The sequence below is a fragment of the Pseudonaja textilis genome, chromosome 1, assembly GCF_049901715.1.
Source record: "Pseudonaja textilis isolate UNSWEBS1 chromosome 1, rPseTex1.2, whole genome shotgun sequence".
In the NCBI taxonomy this organism is placed as follows: Eukaryota; Metazoa; Chordata; class Lepidosauria; order Squamata; family Elapidae; genus Pseudonaja; species Pseudonaja textilis.
In genome coordinates this window covers 265,618,936-265,642,043 of record NC_141990.1, presented here as the reverse complement: position 1 = coordinate 265,642,043, position 23,108 = coordinate 265,618,936, and the positions used below count along the sequence as shown (strand labels likewise).

Genomic DNA, 23,108 nt, shown 5'->3' with positions numbered 1-23,108 from the left:
CAGCCAGGACTGAAACTAGTTTATTACAAGAAACAACTGTCTCAGAGATCTGATTAATAAGATTTATTAAGAAGACCATAGTAATAGCTCAGCCGTTGCTCTCAGGCATGGCTCTGCTTCTACTTCTCTAAGATTCCTTTTTTAGGCTGGAAGAAGCTTCACTACTATCTCAGAGTATTACTTCAGTATTTATTGGTTTTTATTTTGCTTTCTCTTTTCGTTGGGCTGCTTTCAACTGTTTCTGCTTCTCTTTATTTGGTCCCCTGATGTCCCAGTTCATGCTCTTTTTGCTGTCATCTTCTCAGACTTGTGTTTTCTTTTCCTCCTCCTGATAAAATTATAGTCTCTAGATACCCAACTCAGTTTCTGCAGTGCCTCCCAAACATGCCTACTTTATAGGGATAAGATTTTGAGAATTCTAGTGATAAGAACATAAATAAGTATTCTGTCATATATAAGTTAGTACCTGACAACAACAGAATCTTTTGCTTAGATTTTTAAAAATGTGAAAGAAGGGGAGACTTCATTTCAAGCGTCTTTCTGGAAAATCTTACTCAAAGACTGGGGCATTCCAGAAAGTGGCGCACGTATGGCAATCTGAGTTACAAGGGAAAGGACTGCATACTGCAGCTCTGTCAAAACATCATATAATGCTAGCTTTTTCTTTCTGTCACCATTGTCCCATCACATTTACTTCGGAGTAAGAAAAATCAGTACCAAGTTGTGAATCTAAATGGGAAAGTGTGCTACAAACTTTAACCTTACAGATATTGTTGCAAATGTTGTAAGCTGTTGTTCAGCTTACATTCCTTTTATCATCCTTTAACCAGAATAAAACCATACTGATGAAGAGGGAAAGAAGGCAGCCAACTTAAAAAGTCACCTTAGAAATGTACTGTATTTCTAAACGGCAACGTTAGTGATTGTTCTGCATAGCACAAAGCAAATAAAACAGATTGCTACCGGTAATACAGATCAACATTTAATCCTTCCATGGCTCAAGTCTTCATTTAGTTAAACTAGTGCTAGAAAAAAATATTTTTTAAGAACTGTTATTTCTTATATTATGTACTATTTATAGAACAGATTTCTAAGACCAAACTGTGATACCTCTAGGCCCGGGGTGTCAAACTCACATTGTCACTGCGGTGTCACTTGACCTATCGGGACTTTCCCCCCCTTCGCTAAACTGGGTGTGGGCATGGCCAGCATGTGACGCATCTGGCCCGCAGGCTGGGAATTTGACAGCCCTACTCTGGACAGATTATATCTGAATGAACAGTGATGTCATCACACCTAATCAAAGATACATCATGTTTATTTAATTATTCTGTTGTTCCTTCCCTTAATTTGTAAATAAGACTATCAAGCAACAGATAGTGAATTATAAATCAGCAGTACTCTGAACAAACAATATGGGTCAAAACAAACAATAAACTCTGAGACGATTCAACACCAGAATTAGGCTCGAGAAGCTGGTTGTTATTTTCAGGTATCCAGAAGGCTGCAAAAGCAGAAAAGCAAGCAATCTAGTTCTCTACAGTTTCTAGCCTTCTCCCGTGAAGCATAAGGTAACATGGACCACTGCAATGTGCTCTGCAATGTGGGGCTACCCTTGAGATGTATTAGGAAGCTTCAGCTGGTGAAAAATGAGGCTGCACAAACTATATTAGGATGCCCAGTGAAGGGCACATGTGACATCTCTACTCCATGAATGCCAATGGGTGCCAGTTCGCTTCTGGATCCAGTTCAAGGTGTTGTTTGTAACCTATAAAGCTCTCTATGGCATGGAGCCAAACTGCAGAACCAGCTTCACCTCATTACATTAGCCTGTTGCACCTGGTCAGGCAGGGAAGGTATGTTACAGATCTTGTCAATTAAAGAACTTCCAACTTTTCTGACAGCCTTTTCTACTGTTGCCCCTGTCCTGTGGAATATTATCCCTCTGGAGGTGAGGCAGACACCCCCCACACGTCCTGACCCTAAAGTTAAAACATGGCTCTGCAGCCTCATGTGCAGCCTTACGTGAAGAGCCCAAAGGAGCATAACGCTATGGGGCTAGTTGGTGCCCTGAGAGCTCCCTCTTCACCTTTTTAACAGGGTTTAATTATTCTTTCTCCTCCCAAAATTTTAATTCTAACATTCTAACATTTATATACTGTTTTCATATTTTAACATTTAATTGCACACTGCCCAGAATTTTTTGAAAAGATGGGTGATTTAAAAATGTGAAAAACAAACAAATAAAATTAAGAATCCAATCTGGGTTGGTCATTGGGACCAGAGGTTTTATTCTTCCAAGCTTTCAGACTTTTGCTAGAGCCCATCTTCAGGGAACATTTTTTCTAGCAGAAGTTCACTTCCATTTGTGAAATAAAATTAAGTATCAGCTAAGAACTTTCTCTGTGTGACAAGTCGATGTCAGGGGACAAAGTGTTAGCTTGGCCTTTTCTCTGAACTTGAAGTTTCCAGCATGGCCATTCAGTCTCAAACAAATACACGACACATTTAACAAATCAAATAAGTCTAATCAACTCAAGTCTAAATTCAATAAGGCAAAGTAGAGCAGACCTTCATTTAAAATCTCTCTTGGTTAGATTTCTTATTTCTGCTGATGTGCTTAATCCCATATGAAAAATTTTCAGCAACTTGCTTATTAAATCTGGCAATCAACCATATTAACCTGATTATATCACAAGTTTAAAAGACAGAGCTATTATGAAACAATATGGCATGAGAGAATGGGGCATTGGGAGCTGAATCACAGTACAGTTCCAATTTATTTTCTATAGATCATCAACAAATTCCACATATCACTCCTATAAAATCTTCTTGCCTTAATCTTTTTGTCTGCAGTTGCTTTAGTCAACTGCTGAAATTTGTTTTTATCATGTTTGATATTAACATTTAAATAATACAATTCTCACTAAATGAGTCAATTATCAGAAAGAAGCTTTGGAAACTCTGTCTCCAACTGTATCAACAGAGTCCTGTAATGCAATGGTGTCCCAACCCTTTCTGGCTCTATGGACTGCCAGCAACTACAGCAGGGGTTTTAGTGTGCATGGCTACCGCTTACTCAAATGGAGCTTTGCTCACACACTTGCCCATCGCTTGCACAGCTTGGTTCCCAACAGGCTGGTATCAGGCCACAGACTGGGAGTTTGGGACCCTTGCTATAATAAACTACAATAATGGTATCATGTTATACAAAATATACCCAGAAAAGAAGGAAATAGAAATCTGTAACCTATCTGAAAGTGAACAAAACAAATACAAAAACAACCCTGAGCTGTGGGTTCAAGAAAGTTATCTAGGCATGAAAGCATTCTTCCTGCTTATAAATTTCTGCTGAAATTTATGTGATGTTGGTGTGATATTTGTAGTTTCGCAATCAGGCATTTATTGTACAGCTGTCATAAATAAGCTCTAAGCTCTGCTGTGTGGAGGCAAGATTTTATATAAGTAGGAAAAAAACTTGATCCTGTTCTTCACAGAGATTTAAAGAACTACTGTAGAAAGATCAGATACAGATCAAATTGTGTATGTAACTTGCTAGGGAATCTTGAGTTCTAGCACCAAGAGACAGGGTGAATAAAGATTATGAGTAAGTGGGTTGCTTGTCCATAAGCCCACAAAAACTCCAGTGCTGCAAACTGCAAAGCAGATCTATGGGGATTTGAACTGTACTTCAGCTTAGCCAATAAAGAAAGAGATAGGGGCAGAATGCAATAAACTACAGACTTGATTTACTGCTTTGAAAGCAATCCGGCTTCTGCATATAATAGATTACCCTTTCTATTTACAATCAAGAAGATGAGAAATGAATAATGCAATATTCTCTCAGAGAAAATGCTGATAGTGTCTTAAACAAGTCTGATGGATGCAGTGAAAAAGAGAAGTGGTGGAATTGAATTTATGCCCTGCTGCATCCAGTTTCCATCCCTACCTGTTCACCCAAGCTGTGCAGATTTGATTCCCAGATTTATGCTGAGGAGTGTCAATTAATAGTAAATAAGGAGTCCTCTTGTTTTAGTTTACATTTTTTATCCTTCCAACTATAAATAAACCCTACTAAATTCAGTGGCTTCCATGCCTTAATATGTATAGACTGCAGTTTTGGACATATAAACTAGAATAATGGCATATGGCTATAATTCCTAGCATATATTTTTATATCTTGTATAGGGAGACAATCCCACAACACTGTGTGATTCTTAATCTGATTTTAACATTAATGTTTTCATTTGCTTGCTTAGAAAATATAATCTGATTTCAAACTTACACCTGATTTTAAATAAACTAGACAGTGGACAAATATTTAGCAGAACTATTTAATTGATTCAAAATCATATGGATTACAGTCAACTTATAACCATTCATTTAGCGACTGTTCAAAGTTACAATGCCACTGAAAAAAGCGACATGACCCAGTGTAAGTGACACTTACAGTGTGAGCGACACTTACAACTAGCATTCCCATGGTCACATGCTCAAAATTCGGACACTTGGCAACTGGCATGTATTTATGACATATGCAGTGTCCCAGGGTCATATAATCCTTTTACAACCTTCTGATAAGCAAAGTCAATAGATAAACCAGATTCACTTAACTGTGTTACTAACTGAAAAACTACAGTGATTCCCTTACTGTGTGGCAAGAAAGGTCATAAAATGGAGCAAACTCACTTAACAGCTTGCTTAGCAACAGAGATTTGCTCTGTCTTGCTTAGCAACAGAGATTTGGGGCTCAATTGTACCTGTATATCTTGATGTCTTTCAATAAACTATAGCTTTCTTTTCAAATTGTAGGAGATAACCAGGCTGAGCCCAAGGAAGAGGTCAAACAATTTTGAAATTTTAACTTTAAAAGTTTTTAAACACTATTTAAATGAAGTTCATTGCAGTTCAAGGGAATGCCTGACTTCTAAACAAAAGTAATGACTATAATGAAGATGAGAAAATTTCTGCTTCTAAAATTTGGGAAATTTAAGGGAACACATCTTCATATGTAATCAAAGAAGAATCAATGAAAACAGAAAAACATTACAATAAATGAATATGACATTCATCTGATTGAAATCTATGAGCAGAAAACTTAATCTAATTTACCCCATGTATACCTAAAAGCATTATTTAAAAAAACAGCATGTTTTGACTAGGCATAATGTCACAGAAACCTTTTTACCAAACAAGTAGTCCTTTATTTAACTACTACAATTGGGACTGCTAAGCAATGCTGTTAAGTGAGTCTCACCCAATTTCACAACCATTTTTGTCATGGTTTATAAGCAAATCTGGCCCCCATTGACTTTGTTTATTGGAAGCCCCGTGGAAAGGTTGCAAATGGTGCTCATGTGATCTTGTGGCATTGCAACCATTGTAAATACATGTCGGCTGCCCAAATTTTGTTCACATGACTGTGGAACACTGCATCAGTCATTCAGTTCAAGGACTGATCAAAAATCACATTTTTCAGTGCTGCTTCAAAAAATTGTTAACAAAAAGAGGTATATAACGATATATAAAAATAATAATATTGTGGTAGAAAAAGCATTTTGCACATACTTATCTCCTACAATCCCCAGGTTGATTGTCGGATATCCATGCTCTTGAATTGTTGCTAAAAGAGTTGAACGATTACTATCTCTAATCTTTCCTGGTAACAAGTCATCTTCAGGATTCAATAGCTATAAAAAATAGTAATAGTATTATGTGAAAAATGGGTCAAAATAACTAATTAGAAATAAATTATAATCAAATTAATTGAACCACGAAACCACATTTGTTATATACAATAATCTTAAGATTGTGAACAGGTATTCATTTATAATATCTGTGTGCATCACTACAGTGAAAAAACAATTTCTTGAAGATTTGTAAAAGTCTAGATTCAAGCACTTTCCCAGATATTAAAAGAAGTTGCCAAGGAAGTGCTTTGAAGTTGTTGAGGAGGAGAAATAGGTAGATAGAATTTTATTAGTAACATTTTACATGGTTGGAATGCATATAGCCTTGCATGATGCTTTCCCAAATTAAAAATGTCCACCTTATTTCAATTATTCTTCTGCTCCTTCTCTTTCATATCCTCACCATCCATTCTTCCCTCAATTTCCTATTGGGATTTTATCTTTGAAAGTATGCACATAGCTTTAGTGATAACGTTACCTAATTTGGGTAATGAAATATCTGAAAGCAAACAACCAAGCTCAGAGAGTATCAAGGACCCCTGATTTCAACCCTGAGCCACAAAAATTCTCCTTTATTGGTACATAGCTTCAAATCTGCACATACTAGATTGCACCCAGCTATATTTATCAGTCACATGATTTTGCTGATGGAAAGGCATCTTCTATCTTTCTACACATTGTAGGCCCACAAAGCAGCCTGGTGTGGGTTATAGGATCTTTTGGAGCAGATTTGTAAGGGGCATGATGGAGAGAAAATTCTACCACAAGGGCATATAATCCATTTATATTACATTAAATAAAAGTCATTCAGATTTTGTCTTGCTTAACTGTTTGATTAACCGAATTCCACCTCTGGCCAGTATCACTGCCATTTCATAATTCACCCAAATTTTGGGTTTTTTACTTTTGAGATTCATACAGTGATACAATAAAAATTTGTAATCCTTTTTGAATTTTCAATATTTTAGCATACATATTACCTAAACTTTAATATGTCTTCCATAGAAGTTCTACAACTAGATAAAAACCAATTAAATAAATGTATAAAAACATTGCACTTATTCATTTAATTATGGATGAAAATGATCCAAACCTAATATATGTGTGGGGCAAAATTACGTGAACCTTTGCTTTCTGTAACTTTCTGTAACTTCCTCTGGGCATCAGTAAGTGCAACAAAATGTTTCCTCCAACTGTTGATCAGTCTTGCACAAGGGCTTCGAGGAATTTTAGGCCATTCCTATTTTCACAATAATTCAACTTGGGGATGTTGGTGGCATTCCTCTCATGATATGCTAATGTCAGGCACTTCCACAACTTTTCCAGAGGTTTAAGGTCAAAACTTTAATTTGGCCGTTCCAAAACATTAACTTTTTTCTGCTTTAGCAATTCCTTGGTCATATTACTTGTGAATTTTGGGTCTTTGTCCTGATACATGATTTACTTTTTCTTGAGCTTCAGGGCACAGACAGATATCCTGGTATTTTCCTGTAGGGTTGCTGATACGATTCAGAATTCACAGTTCCATTAGTGGAGGTAAGTTGTCCTGGTCCATAGGCAGAAGAGCAGGCCCAAATGGTAATACTGCTACCATTATGTTTTGCAAACTCTTTGGAACTAATTTTTTAACCTTTTCCAGCCTGATGAACATCAATCTCTTGTTATTGGAGGTCCTCAGAAATCTCATGTATTCAAGCATGATATACTTCCTCATACCTGTGTTGTAAAGATAAGACTTTGATAGTGAATATCCAGAATTCTGTTCTTTAAATAAAGCAGGATACCCACTCTGACACCTAAGAATCATTCCACTTATTGAAACAATTGCCTTTTATTTCCTCTTCTAATGAACTGATAAACCTACTTTAAGATTCACATACTTTTTGTGTCTTTAGTTCATTTTTCTCTATAAATAAACTAAAAGTAAAGTATTTTTGACTCATTTCTTGGGTTCTCTTTAACTAGTTCTAAGATGTGTGGAAAACAGATTCGTTTTTAGGTCATATTTATCCTGGAATATTGAAAATTCAAAAGAGTTCACAAACTTTCAACTCCACTATACATATAATGTAAATATACTTTTGAAACCAGATATTTCAAAGCACTATATTAAATATTTAAAATATCCATTTTACCAATAAAGAGGCAGCAAAAAGAGATTGTAAAACTATAATCAAAACAGAACTATGGTACCATTTTTTATGAAAAATTCTACCATGCTTTTTTGACAATTTATAAATATTAGACATTTTCTTACCTCATTCCCTGTAGACATTACAGCAACTACTGGAAACTTGTTAACTTCAACTTCGGTTACTCCAACAGTTGCTAGTAGACCTATCTCTGATGGGCCCATATGGGTTCCCTTGGCCAATACACATTCACCTCTTTTAATGTCGTGTCCTATAGGTCTGAATATGCCCCCAAAACAATGAGAGGAATTGTTACTAACAAAAAGAACACCTCCTTTTTAACATTTCAAAAGCTATTAATACTATAGGTATTGAGTTTTTCATTTTTAAATGCAAAGATAAGTAATCACTAACCTGATATCTTGACCCGGTCGAGCCTGTACCAGAATGCGTACCTCAAGTTCTTCAGTGCCCTATATTTATGGAAATAAGAGCGATTTCAGCTTACATTACAGTATGGTATGAACAAAGCAGACTTGTTCATGTGGGCTAGAAGTTTAAATCTGTTAAAGGCAATGACTGGCTTTCCATAAAACAGTAATACGGTTAAATTCTTTCTGGCTTAAAGTGATATACTGAGTCCATTATGGTGTATTTATCAAATACTGATTAAAATCTCAACTCTTATATTTGTGAATCAATATTAGCATCCTGTTAGAATCCTGAATATATTATTCTGGGGAAGAATGACATCTATCTATCTACCTACCTAACAGACAGGAAGCAGCAGGTGAAGCTAGGCAGAATCACATCTGATACCTGTACAATCAGCACAGCCCCCCCCCAAGGCTGTGCACTTTCTCCACTTCTCTTCTCCCTATATACCAATGACTGCATCTCAAGTGATCCAACTGTTAAAATACTGAAGTTTACTGATGACACAACAGTGATTGGTCTCATTCGAGACAATGACGAATCTGCATACAGACAGGAGGTTATATAACTTGCCTCGTGATGTAACCGGAACAATCTGGAACAGAACACACTCAAAACCGTAGAAATGGTGGTAGACTTTAGAAGAAACCCTCCCATTCTACCACCTCTAACAATACTAGACAACACAGTACCAACAGTAGAGACCTTCAAATTTCTAGGTTCTACTATATCACATGACCTAAAATGGACACCTAACATCAAAAAGGTCATCAAAAAAGCACAACAAAGAATGTTCTTTCTGCGCCAACTCAGAAAGCTAGAACTGCCTAAGGAGTTGCTGATACAGTTCTACAGAGGAATTATTGAGTCTGTCATCTGCATTTCTATAACTGTCTGGTTTGGTTCTGCAACCCAACAGGACAGGCACAGACTTCAGAGGATAATTAGGACTGCAAAAAAAAAAAAAACAATTACTACCAACCTGCCTTCAATCGAGGGCTGGTATACTGCACGAGTCAAAAAGAGGGCTCTGAAAATATTTACAGACCCCTCACATCCCGGACATAAACTGTTTCAACTCCTTCCCTCAAAATGACGCTATAGAGCACTGCACACCAGAACAACTAGACACAAGAACAGTTTTTTTCTGAAAGCCATCACTCTGCTAAACAAATAATTCCCTCAACCCTGTTCAACTATTACAAAGTGTGCATTATTATTACTGTTAATCTTCTCATCACTCCTTATCACCCATCCCCTCCCACTTGTGACTGTAGGACTATAACTTTGTTGCTTGTATCCTTACAATTTATATTGACTGTTTCCTAGTATGATTTGATTGCTTATTGTATCCTATGACTATCATTAAGTGTTATACGTTATGATTCTATGTATACTGAGAGTATTTACACCAAGACAAATTCCTTGTGTGTCCAATCACACTTGACCAATAAAGTGTTCTATTCTATTCTATTCTATTCTATTCTATTCTATTCTATTCTATTCTATTCTATTTTCTATTCTATTCTATTCTATCCAACAATCTTAAATTAAATATATAAGTACATTAATCTTAACATATTTCTCTATTTATAAATCTTATAGTAAAGATAGTTTACAAGAGTTAAAAGTACAACAGTATTTCTCAAACTTGTTTTATAGACTTTATACTTTATACTGTACTTTTTCCATATACCTATCAAGCATAAGAAAAAGACTGCAAATTTCATTTCTAATATTTCTCTGAATGCATCTATCAGTCTTTTCATTCCTCCTTCAAACCAATCAAGGCACCACCAAAATAGATTCTATATTCAATGGAGTCTACTAGGCAGATGTACATTTGCTGAGGGCACAAAATATTCCAAATGTGATCCAATGTTTCAAATTTGAAATAAAGCATGTGTGATTTGAGAGTTTTATTTCATGCTCTTTTGTTCAATGCTCAGAACAAAATGTAACCAGCCTGAACAGCATTATTTGGGCATTGTGACTGGACTTTTCTGATGCTTGAATTTTTCTTTATTTTCTAGTTCTCTCTGTTGTACTATTATATTTATTCTGTTAATGCTTTGTACTGATTGAGATAAGGTAGGAACAGTTAGTAGGTACATAGCTCAGAGCTGAAGAGCCATTGATGGCTCAATTTTATTGCCTCATTCTGTCAGTTTAAAAATGTAGTCCCTATAGGGAAGTCAGAACTTATGTAGGGGTTACATGTCTGATTGATCTTCTGCTCTATTTGCAGAAAAGTTGCCCATAATAGAAAGTAAGTAAATAAAACTAACACTTGGTAGCTAAATGTAAAGGTGTCTCGCTATATTTAATAGAGTTTCACAAACATAGTGCTAATGCTGCTCAGGTTTTAGATTATAAATATGAGGGCTATCCTCAAAATATATTACGTTTTCCTCTGTAGCAAGAAGGGGCGGAGCTAGTGTGGCCATCTTTGGTCTGTGCGTCCGCCGCTCAGTCTGCATCTAGTCGTACTAGTGGGAGGTTCGTATCGTTGCCTGTTATTTCACAGCAAACGTTTGAAATGTGTGCTGCAATTGAAAATCCCGTGAGATGTGAGGTGCGATCAGTGATAAGGTTTTTGTTTGCAAAAAACCATAAACCGATTGAAATTATTGTGAAATGTTGCAAAAACTAAGAAAAGCAATTCAGAACAAGCGTAGAGGAAAGTTAAGTTCAAAAATTTTCTTTTTGCATGACAATGCCTGACCACACACAGCAAATCACACTCGAGAAGTCCTGAATGCTTTCAAGTGGGAGATTTTTCCTCATCCGCCCTACAGCAAGATCGGGGCTGTATCTCGCGGGATTTTCAATTGCAGCACACATTTCAAACATTTGCTGTGAAATAACGGGCAACGATATGAACCTCCCACTAGCACGACTAGATGCAGACTGAGCGGCGGACACACAAACCAAAGATGGCTGTGCTAGCTCCGCCCCTTCTTGCTACAGACGAAAAGGTAATCTATTTTGTGGATAGCCCTCGTATATAAAGACAAAGTACTATGTTGATGTTTTGGCTTTTGAGGGTATGCACTTTAAGCTGTGTTGCTATTAAAATTCAGAGTGTTTAAATGCAAATTTTGATTATTTGTAGAACTTGAGCAGTACAGGATATTGTTTTACTATTGGAATGTAATTATTTCATGCAAAGGTAAAAAAGCAGCTTATATTTTTTGCAGCTACAAAATAGAAGCATCCAAATAAGACTAGCAAAGAGCAATAAAGTAATTGTTTTTCACTGGGCCTATGTTTATGAAGCAGGATGACTATAAGGACACGATTCTAGTACTTCAGCTTACTTGCTAAATAGATAGGGTAAAGTGTTAGTCCATAATAAGTGCTAATTACCACTGAATTCACAAACACTTCCAAGGAGATTATTTTTAATTTGTTAGAAATCATTAAAAATCCCTTTTCTTTAATGCTTTTCAAACAATTTAAAAAGTTGTGACCTTGTTCAAATATTCCGTAGCTTGAATAGAAATCAGCATGAGCTGCTACCACATCGTTTCTTGTGTGTCGGGGGAGAGGGAGATAAGGGAAGAGGAGAATCTCTTCTTTACCTTTTGTCTAAGACCAATTCCAACGTAGGAAACTAGCAGTTGTTTCTGAATTCCCGTTATTTTCTATGGCTAGAATTTAAGCCATTTTAAGATTTGTTCCATTAAAATACAGCCAACTGAAAATGTTCTGAGGGAAGTGGGAATGTTTTCCCCTTTATCTCAAAAATTAACTTTGTGTATATTTATTTACAATTATTTATATGCGGTTTTCTCTCATATGTATGCTGCTCCTTCTCATATATGGTCTACTGTCTCTAGACTGTACAATTGCTGACACTGTTCTTTGTTTCAAATGTGTGAATGCAAGTTTGTATCCATGTTGTAGGGTTACAGACTGATGGATGACTCCTTAGAGCTGCCCTGCTGCAGATATAGCAAGAAAGAATGTTTTGGTATCACTCACATCATCAGATTCCCTGATAAGTTCTGTGTCTTCCACTTGCACCACAGCATCAGCACCACAGGGTATTGGAGCACCAGTTGTAACTCGCATTACTTGACCAGGCATTACAGTTTGAGTTGGCTAAAAAAATACCAAAAAATGTCAATTTATTTTTAAAAGTTTAGAATCATAAAATATATGAAACATATTTTAACATTTTGGATTACAGGTATTTTCTTCATTAGTCTAATAGGGCAACACCAAAAACTATAAAAAAATTGCATAACACTTTTCAGGATGTTAATGAATAAATATACTATAAATATACTATTATGAATTATGAGACTGTAAGGTTGTAACAAGGAACCTTTTTGAAGGAGGAACTGAGAGAAGAAGTTTCTTTTGAGTCCAGCACTTTATTTCCAGGAAACATATATACAAAGCATTATTAATTTATTTTTTTCTTCTGTTTCATCTTTTTTTAAAAAACAAAACAAAACAAAACTGACTAAAGTAGAAGCTTTCAAATGTAATAAGTAGAAAATAAACTTCCATCCACTTATCCCCTGAAAAATTCTCTCTGAATGATCAAGAACTGCCTAACTGTTGTCTCACAACAGTTCAACATTCCAGCTCCTTGATCTCAGACCCAATTACCTGTGAATGGATCTTCAGTAGCCCTGTCCTCTGGTTGCTGCTACTGACGGCCAGGTCAGTGTATAATAACCCCCTCCCCCCCAATCTATAATTGTGGGTGAGATGCTGACCTGTCATTATTAGCAAGATCTGGATGTGAACTGTCCTTTTGGAAATTTGCCAAGGTGTATTTTGAGTGTGGCATCAACCAAGACTTTTGAGTGGGGGTGGGGCGTGGCAGTTTTCAACAGGGAATCTTTATGGCTTTCATCGATTGTATCACAAAGGTCCCTAATGCCCTCAGAGCCTATTCATTAAGTTGACTTCTAAGGCTCAGCTGAGAATTGTTGCTGTTGCACCAACCTCCTTGCTGCATAGCAACCGCCTGTTTCTGTTCCATTTCTGGGTTGGCAGTGGAGTTTTGGAGAAACTTCATGGTTCTAAGACTATAATCTACCTTCCCTAGGAATGGGCTTTGAGGTGCTTGGGAGTTCATAGGTTCCATGACAGCCATGGGGCTATCCCAGATCATCCAGAGTCTGACTCAGGACAGTGATCACACTTTGGATTTGGCAGTGGCAATGTGATCTGGGATTGGGGATCCTCTCAATGGCTTCTTTGCCTGGATTTCTATGAGATTCTCTAAAACTACTACCCACTAGAAGGGAGGTGGACCCATTAGATTGATTTGCTTGGGAACAATTTAAACTTGTTGGACTTGAGGAAATGGAGTGTTAGAAGGGCTAGTTGTTTACATGACAAGAGAAAGTTCATGCTATAGATCTCTCAAGAACTTAAGACTCTTCTCTTCTTACGCTTTTAGTGAAGCTATAAATAAATATCTTACTAATTTGAAAGAATAGATGTTGATTTTATTAACTTTTAATCTAGAGCCTCCTTATTTTGTTTTGTGATTTTATAATTGCTTTGCATTATTTAATTGCTTCATTTCTTTAAATTTTGGAATTTGTGTCAATGACTAATAAACATGCTAATTGCCTTTCTATTTCATGAACATAGGAACTTAGTTATAGACAAATGATAATTTTTCTATTCTACTATTGCTAGATTTTATATGCATGGAGGAAGCTATCACCACATTAAAATATGTAATTATAGAAATACAATAATTCATATAGCCTTTGTGCTATTTACAATAGTCATTGGAATGGTTTCATGTTATTTTATGAGATTATTTTAGTTCATAATGAACAAAAAATAGAAAGGGGAAGCAAAATATATTGTACCTACTTGCTCACCAGCTTGGGATTCCCCAATGATGAAACGATCCCCTGGTCCGTCAGCAGCTGAAAGTTAATATAGGATCATGAGAATTACAGTTATCAGTAAAATATGCATTATCAGGCTCATTATTTTTGCTATGGCTATTTCTGACTTTATAATTCCTTCTCCCATGTATATTTTTGCATAACAATTTTGATTTAACCACTTTCTTAATATACAACATAACTGTACAAGATAAGTTACTACGTAACATACGTTACACATTCTGCTTTATGTAAACACCTTGGTGTCACACCCTACTAACATTTCCTACAGAAATATTTCTTGGGTTTACTTTCTGGGAGCAAAATTACAATTTTTACTTATGGCAAAAGGCAATTAATTATTTTATTGTGCCATTTATGTAGAAAAATTAATCACATATATGTAAAAATCTTGTTAGGATATTATCATTTATGCCATATTCTTATTGATAAGTCCAGCCAATAAATAAGGATTGAGGCTGATGTGGAAAGGAACATATGTTGAAATTTTGATTCTTGATTATTCCTCCTCATACGGTACCTGAACCACATCCAATCTTTTCATGACAATTTCTTATGTCTATGGAGAATGCTTTAGGAAAGCACAAGGAGGTGGTGGGGAGATGAAAATAGTGCTCATAATGTTTCACTGAGAACAAGCCAGGATAAAAGGTCTATTGGTCATAGATTTCTGCTCTGCACTGGGTATACTAGATATTTTTTATTCAGCAACATACTTTTCTCTGAATGAAATTATCCTGAATTAAAAAAACAACAACTAAAAGCCATATTACTACAATAATAGTTAAAATTATTTAATGGGATGGATGGATATTTTCTTTTGTAGCACTGAGCTTTAAAAAAAAACTTCATTATAAATAAAAAACCATATACATAAGCAAACTAACTGATTTGTAATATCACTTGCAACTTATATTTTGTAATGATAAATGAAGTTTACTTTTAAGTACACTAAGTATGAATGAATTTCATTAAGATAAGGACTAAAATGCCATTGAGGACTATTCCAGGTAACATACAGAAATCAGCACTATGCTGTGACACTGAATTGGAGAAAAGCATCCTGTCATATTCAAAATTGTTAGCATTCACCTCTGACAGCGTAGCCATCTTTTACTGAAGCTGGAAAAGGTGGAAGGTTGTCTTTTGCATAAACTTCTTGGGCAAGGACTCTGCCCATTCCATCTAATACATAAACACAGTGAAAAAAAGAGAGCATACATGAAATTCTGACAGCAAAAACTTTATTTTCAAACCGCCCCCCACCCCTTTCAAGTTTTATTAAAATTTATAAGGGAGCATTTAGAAAAGTTTTCCAAAGTTTGCCAGCCAGATTAAGGGAGATGAACAGAACTAAATGCACAGTGCTAAAAACAATAACTTTTAATATAAAATGAGTTCTGACTTCTCTATTTAAATGTGCCCATATTCCTTTCAAGAAAATTTTGAATATTTCCCTTTTTAATTTTATTCTCAATAATCTGTGAAGAGGCATGGAGACATACCACAATTAAAAATATATATTGAAAAATTCATTCAGAAAGAATAATATTGGCTATTATAACTAGACTAAGAGTAGAATAGTAATATAATAATGTAGATTTTTCAGTATGTTGATATATTTGCAAAATGTTTTGATCTCAAAAAACCCTGATCTTGGGTCAGTTATTTCATAAGTTCAAAGACCAAAATATAACATGCATCCTGAGAACTATCATTCTGCTGGAAGGTTCTGTCACTTCCCTCCTGGAAGGCTTGGGCCTTCTCCCCGCCCAACTATGCAGGCCTACTTTCGTTTCCTTTTTGTGCAGCTACTGAGAAGTGCGCCCAACCTAAGTGATATGCAGCTACTCAAGAAAGCTAATAAATGTCATGTTTCTGAAGGTAGGAAGACCTTCAGAACATTGTGAGGTCTGGGGCTTGTGTTGAGAAGTTTCCAAGGCTCTTTCTAACCTTTGAAAACCTGGTGAAGGCTGGTGCTCATCTTGCAGTATTCTAAGGCTCTTTCTACAGAGGTAGATTGGGAAACAAGTGCCAGTGGTGGGCCAGGAGATGAAGACCAGCTGTGCAGTGCTCCAGTAGTGAATTCTAGAGAAGACCAGCTCTTCTAGGAGTGGTTGGAAGAGGGGAAAGCCCAAATGCTCCAGGAGAGTAGTGGGGCAGAGAGAAGGCCTAATCCTTTTGGGCGTAGTGTGGAGGGGAAAAAAATATGTGAACCAGTGTCTCCTAGGACCTCCCCTACCCCCTGGACAACCTGTGTAGTCATTTAACAACCTCTACAATTGCTTAATGACCAGAACAGGGACGCTGGTGTTGACCAGGAATCTAATGTTTCTATTGAAAGTTTTGATGGAGCATATGTGCCAATGTCACCATTGCTTCTGCAAGCCTTCAAGATCATGGAAAGTTCCTTAGGAAGCACACAAAGTCCCTGAGATGACATTCAATGTCTTTGGAGGACCTCCAAGGGTGGTGGATGGCTATTTTTGTACGTCTTTATCTTATCTAGTGTGTGTCAGCTTGTCTGATGAAGCGTGCCAGTGGTTCTGGGTGGAGAAGTGGACAATGTAGCAAACATATAAATATGAGTGTCAAAGTGTGTTCAGGGTTCTCCATACGTAACTTGTTAAGGGAGGGCTGTCTTTATTTAGCTGAATAAACACATAAAGCTTATCAAGGTAAATACCTGGACTCTTTCTTTATACCAAACCACACCTGAAACCTGCAAAACACTGGGATTGTGATTATTGAGTGAGGCACTCATATGGGCATCTCGTATAACAATTGCAATGACGTATGACCCAAATTGTGGTCTCAATTGTGGTTGGAAATTAAGGACTACTTGTGCAGCCTTTCAAAATACTTTGCTTACATTGGATTTGAGTTTAGGGGGATGCGTGAGAGGAATACAGTACCTGCTATATAACTGTAATGTTATATAAAGTTATATATGCAGTATTTGTACTGATAATCTGTATGTGTACAGTATTATTTCATTTTTTGCTAAATATTATTAGACAGATTGTTGGGAAGCGATTTCCTATAACATAATCACGGATGCCAAATAAATGTACAACTTACTCTCTTTTTTACTTGACATGCAGCAGGGAAAGAAACTGATGGTAAGTATGATTAATAACTGTGTTTGTTATTGTGATTCTTCTTCAATCTAGATTTATTTCTGTGAAAATACTATTACTACACACTTCTGCTGACAGAGACAAATGTTTTAGCTAAAACTTTCCCAAGCAGCAACTAGATAATATATGTAGCTCAATTCTCGTAATACAGATATAATAAATTACTGCTGCTTCTGTTTTCTTCAGGTTACAAAACATTGTTCCAGATTTTAATTTTTATTTCCCTATCATTTTTTTTACTTGAGCCATTTTCCTGCTAGAATGGAAATCTAAAGTAAACTACATTTTTGCTATGAATTCATTAGGTAAATTCCAGGCATTTTACAAGCCATTATCTTTTGGATTCAGCTCTTTTATAAGTAGTAGAAAGATATCAAACCCAAGAGAATTGTTACTGTAAACATTCTAAACATTCTAAGAAGTTATGCATAACTTAAAATATAAAAACTATGGCTGTGCAAATCCTTTCAAACAGTTACTTTGCAATATATAAGATTATGCATGAAATATTTTCTCCAAATCATTAAAGCAGCTGTATCTTTTTTCTAGATGCCTGCAGCTGCTTTGTAAACTACTCCTGGCTGTTTCAACATTAGAGGGCTGTGCCTGCAGATGGATGTTGAGCAGACAAGCAGAAACAGTTGACATTACAGCTACGCAGGTCTAGAAAAAAAACATGGCTGCTTTAATAATTCAGAGAGAGGTACTCTGTATGCATCTCTGTGCATTGTGAAGCACACCTTTCCAAGTATCTGCTCAGTCCTAATAAAGATAATGTAAATGAAAATTAAACAGTTTTCCCTTTATTCTTCTTCTGGATGCCAGAACTGATACTAAATACCTCGATAATTGATTATTTCTGTTCCAAGCACTGGAGTCATCTCCAGAACTGTAATGAAGGCTTTGTCCATAGATGTTAATGGAAATGGAGACATACGATGTCTTCTTGCTACTTTTGTAATGTCTACGGCACTGTGACCTGAAAAAGAGTATTAAAGTTATAATTATTTTTTAATAAATAACACAATTAATATTTTCCTGGAAAGACTGATAAACTATAAATATGGATATCTATAGATATCGATTTACAACTGCTTGAAATTATGATGGCCTTGGAAAAAGCGGCTTACAACTTGTACCCGTACTTATGACTGTCACAATCCCCCTATGATCACACGATTGTTATTAGGGCCTTGGCAATCAGGTTGAATTTACAACTGGTTGCAGTGTCCTGAGGTCACCTGATCATGATTTGTGACCTTTCTGCTGATTTCTGGAAAAAACTATCCTTTGGGGAAGCTTGGATTTGCATTAACAATCACATGATTTGCTTAACAACCTCTATAAAAATTATTGTAAAATTGCATCTAATTTGACTCAGGACCACAACAACTTACAATGAAAAGCCTTATCCCAATTGTGGTCATAAGTCAAAGACTACTTGTACATAATTTTCCTCATCTAAACAATACTTTGTATCAAACCAATATTTCATAACTTTGGGGAATGAAAATGCTGTTCAGAGTAAGACATTAAAAATATTCTGTTTCAAGAACAAATTTGTTCCAATTTATTATTTACATACACAAAGTTCAATTATCTAATTTACTTGGTTGTAAGCCACCTAGAGTTGCCTCTAGGTGAGGTGGGCGGTATATAAATTTAATAAATAAATAAATTGAATATTTTTGTTAATTTAAGACTCTTTTTGAGGAACAATAACTCACATTTTTCTAAAATAAAACCATTTTCTTATTACTTGATATTTCTGAGAATTATGGCCAAAAGAAAGGAGCATCTTTTTCTCTCTACAGTAGTCCCCAACTTACAACCACAATTGAGCCCAAAATTTCTGTTGCTAAACAGGACAGTTGTTAAGTGAATTTTGACCCATTTTATGGACTTTCTTGCCTTAGCTGTTAAATGAATCATTGTAGTTGTTAACTTCTTAACACAGTTGTTAAGTGAATCTGGCTTCCCCATTGACTTTGCTTGTCAGAAGGTTGTAAAAAGTGATCACATAACCCTGCAACACTGCAATTGTCATAAGTATGAGTCGATTGCCAAGCATCTGAATGTTGATCACGTGACCATGGGGGTGCTGCAATGGTCATAAGAAGGGGTGGGTTTGTCCTGGTTCTATCCACCTCTTTAGAACCGGTAGCTCTGAAAAGCAACAGACATAGAACTGGTTCTATGTCCGCTGAGCTTTTTGCCCACACGCCCACCTGGGCTCTTACCTGACCTTTATTTCCTGATTTTTCAACTTCAGCTGCCAAACGAGGCACAGCTGCAGTTAAAAAAGCAGGAAAAGAGATCTGTTTCAAAGGCTGCTTTTCTGCACGCAGTGTGCTGATGACGATTTACAGGCACGCACTCGCAGCATGCAGGGAAGCACATCATAAATCACCAAACCTCGTAAATCACTGAATCAATAGTTAACCCTGTCGTATCCCACCCCTGGTCATAAGTGTAAAAAACAGTAATAAGTTACTTTTTCAGTGCCATTGTAACTTCAAACAGTCACGAAACAAACTGCTCTAAGTAGAGGCCTACATGTACAGGGTGTTCCAAAAGTCAAACCCCAAGGGCTGACGACAATATGCTTGATCATTTTATATTTTTTTCACATAAAATGTTATCCTACTTAGGAATGTTCATAGCAGTGGTGGGATTCAAAGGTTCACACCACCAGTTCTGTGGGCGTGACTTGTTGGGCATGGCTGCAGGGCTGGGATCGCGCAACTTGTGCGACTTGCATGACTCGCGAATCACGCACATGTGCATGTGCCAAATGCACGCTTTGCGCATGCGTTAAAGCAATAAAAACTAAGCTACGGCCCCCTCAGCTATTTAGCACAGCAATCCGCCCTGCCATGTCAAACAGCTGAGAGGCTAAAAAGGACCTAGGAGCACGGGCTGGAGGGTGGGCCCAACTGTAGAGTGCTGGAGAGACTCAGAGTGAACCAGTTCTCTTCCAGCTGATCTTTGGCGCTACCGGTACACCAGAACTGGGCTGAACCAGTAGAATACCACCACTGGTTCATAGGCTATGCATCAAACAGTTGTAGAACTCGTTAGAAACCATGGTTAGCACTTCAAACTAAAACACCTATTAAAATAATATTTTTTACAAAATGTATTTTTCTAAAGTATCCATTCTTATTCAACTGAAAATATTTTCCAACTCTATGAGAAAAAGCTTTGCTTTCTTTTGGAATTATATACACTGCTCAAAAAAATAAAGGGAACACAAAAATAAGATATCATAGATCTGAATAAATGAAATATTCTTATTAAATACTTTGTTCATTACATAGTTGCTGACAACAAAATCACACAAAAATTATCAATGGAAATCAAATTTAGCAACCCATGGAGGTCTGGATTTGGAGTTACACTCAAAATTAAAGTAGAAAAAATCACTACAAGCTGATCCAACTTTGATGTAATGTCCTTAAAACAAGTCAGTAAGAGGCTCAGTAGTGTGTGTGGCCTAGTAGAAGTCACTGTACAAATTTAGGCTATCTTTAAGAACTAGGAAAATTATTTTGTTAAGTATAGTTGGATGTTAACTGATACATCATTAACAGAACAGGGAAATCAATGAAGTGAGAACTAAAACTCTATTAGAGCTAGTAGGTTAAAACATAACCATATAATTTTACTAGTAGGTTAGAACATAACCACATAATTTTCCTCTTTAACCATTACTAATGTGATAAGGGCACTCAGCCATAAGGAAGTAGATTGGGATGTTACAGGAATATATAACAAGGCTGAAAATATACACTGCTCAAAAAAATAAAAGGAACACAAAAATAAGACATCTTAGATCTGAATGAATGAAATATTCTTATTAAATACGTTGTTCATTACATAGTTGAATGTGCTGACAACAAAATCACACAAAAAATTATCAATGGAAATCCAATTTAGCAACCCATGGAGGTCTGGATTTGGAGTTACACTCAAAATTAAAGTGGAAAAAAACACTACAGGCTGATCCAACTTTGATGTAATGTCCTTAAAACAAGTCAAAATGAGGCTCAGTAGTGTGTGTGTGGCCTCCACGTGCCTGTATAACCTCCCTACAACACCTGGGCATGCTCCTGATGAGGTGGCGGATGGTCTCCTGAGGGATCTCCTCCCACACCTGGACTAAAGCATCCCCCAACTCCTGGACAGTCTGTGGTGCAATGTGGCGGTGGTGGATAGAGTGAGACATGATATCCCAGATGTGCTCAATTGGATTCAGGTCTGGAGAACAGGTGGGTCAGTCCATAGCATCAATGCCTTTGTTTTGCACGAACTGCTGACACACTCCAGCCACATGCGGTGTAGCATTGTCGTGCATTAGGAGGAACCCAGGGCCAACCGCACCAGCATATGGTCTCAAAAGGGGTCTGAGGATCTCATCTCGGTACCTAATGGCAGTCAGGCTACCTCTGGCGAACACATGGAGGGCTGCGTGGCCCCCTAAAGAAATGCCACCTCACACCATTACTGACCCACTGCCAAAACGGTCATGCTGAAGGATGTTGCAGGCAGCAGAACGTTCTCCACGGCGTCTCCAGACCCTGTCATGTCTGTCACATGTGCTCAGTGTGAACCTGCACAGGGCGCCAATGGTGAATTTGCCAATCTTGGTGTTCTCTGGCAAATGCCAAACGTCCTGCACAGTGTTGGGCTGTAAGCACAACCCCCACCTGTGGATGTCGAGCCCTCATACCACCCTCATAGAGTCTGTTTCTGACTGTTTGAGCAGCCACATGCACATTTGTGGCCCGCTGGAGGTCATTTTGCAGGGCTCTGGCAGTGCTCCTCCTGTCCCTCCTTGCACAAAGGCGGAGGTAGCGGTCCTGATGCTGGGTTGTTGCCCTCCTACGGCCTCCTCCATGTCTCCTGATGTACTGGCCTGTCTTCTGGTAGTGCCTCCATGCTCTGGACACTACGCTAACAGACACAGAAAACCTTCTTGCCACAGTTCGCATTGATGTACCATCCTGGATGAGCTGCACTACTTGAGCCACTTGTGTGGGTTGTAGACTCCGTCTCATGCTACCACTAGAGTGACAGCACCGCCAGCATTCAAAAGTGACCAAACCATCAGCCAGAAAGCATAGGAACTGAGAAGTGGTCTGTGGCCACCACCTGCAGAACCACTCCTTTATTGGGGATGTCTTGCTAACTGCCTCTGCTTTCCACCTGTTGTCTATTCCATTTGCACAACAGCATGTGAAATTGATTGTCAATCAGTGTTGCTACCTAAGTGGACAGTTTGATTTCACAGAAGTGTGATTGACTTGGAGTTACACTGTGTTGTTTAAGTGTTTCCTTTATTTTTTTGAGCAGTGTATTATTCAGGTAAGATTGCTCTAAGATAATTGCCCAAATCTTGCTTAAATGAAAACTCTTCCATTTATTTAAACTGAATACAGCCTGCTTGGTTTTTGTTTGTTTTGTTTTTATATTTTTAAGCTGAAAGAAGCAACCATACTTAAAGCTTCTTTCTCATCCTATTTTTCATACACCAACAAACCTGTGAGATGAGTTGTGCCTGACCCCAAGTCACCCAACTTAAAGCAGGAATAAAACTCTTAGTCTTCTGGTTTCTAGTTTAGTGCCTTAATTGCTAGACCAGGGGTCCTCAACTTTAAGGCTTGTGGACTTCAACTCTCAGCTATGCTGGCTGGAGAATTCTGGGAGTTGAATTCCACAAGTCTTAAAGTTGCCAAGTTTGGAGACCTCCATGCTTGACCAAACTTTATAGGTAATGTGATTGTGAATCTCAGCTGCTTTATCTCAGATATCTATTTT

General features: G+C 37.2%; 1 protein-coding gene across 44 annotated transcripts in view; it reads right to left on the bottom strand.

Moving 5' to 3' along the window:
- Nucleotides 1-23,108, bottom strand: part of GPHN (gephyrin) — a 224,934-nt gene that overhangs the window by 12,944 nt on the left and 188,882 nt on the right. For all 44 annotated transcript variants that reach the window (XM_026708419.2, XM_026708427.2, XM_087921648.1 and 41 more), the window contains 7 exons: nucleotides 18,130-18,267; nucleotides 15,241-15,333; nucleotides 14,111-14,166; nucleotides 12,245-12,364; nucleotides 8,237-8,295; nucleotides 7,948-8,101; nucleotides 5,569-5,690 (listed from right to left, as the gene is read on the bottom strand). In XM_026708419.2, coding sequence (XP_026564204.1) covers nucleotides 5,569-5,690; nucleotides 7,948-8,101; nucleotides 8,237-8,295; nucleotides 12,245-12,364; nucleotides 14,111-14,166; nucleotides 15,241-15,333; nucleotides 18,130-18,267 — 742 coding nt within the window. The remainder of the gene's footprint in view (nucleotides 1-5,568; nucleotides 5,691-7,947; nucleotides 8,102-8,236; nucleotides 8,296-12,244; nucleotides 12,365-14,110; nucleotides 14,167-15,240; nucleotides 15,334-18,129; nucleotides 18,268-23,108) is intronic.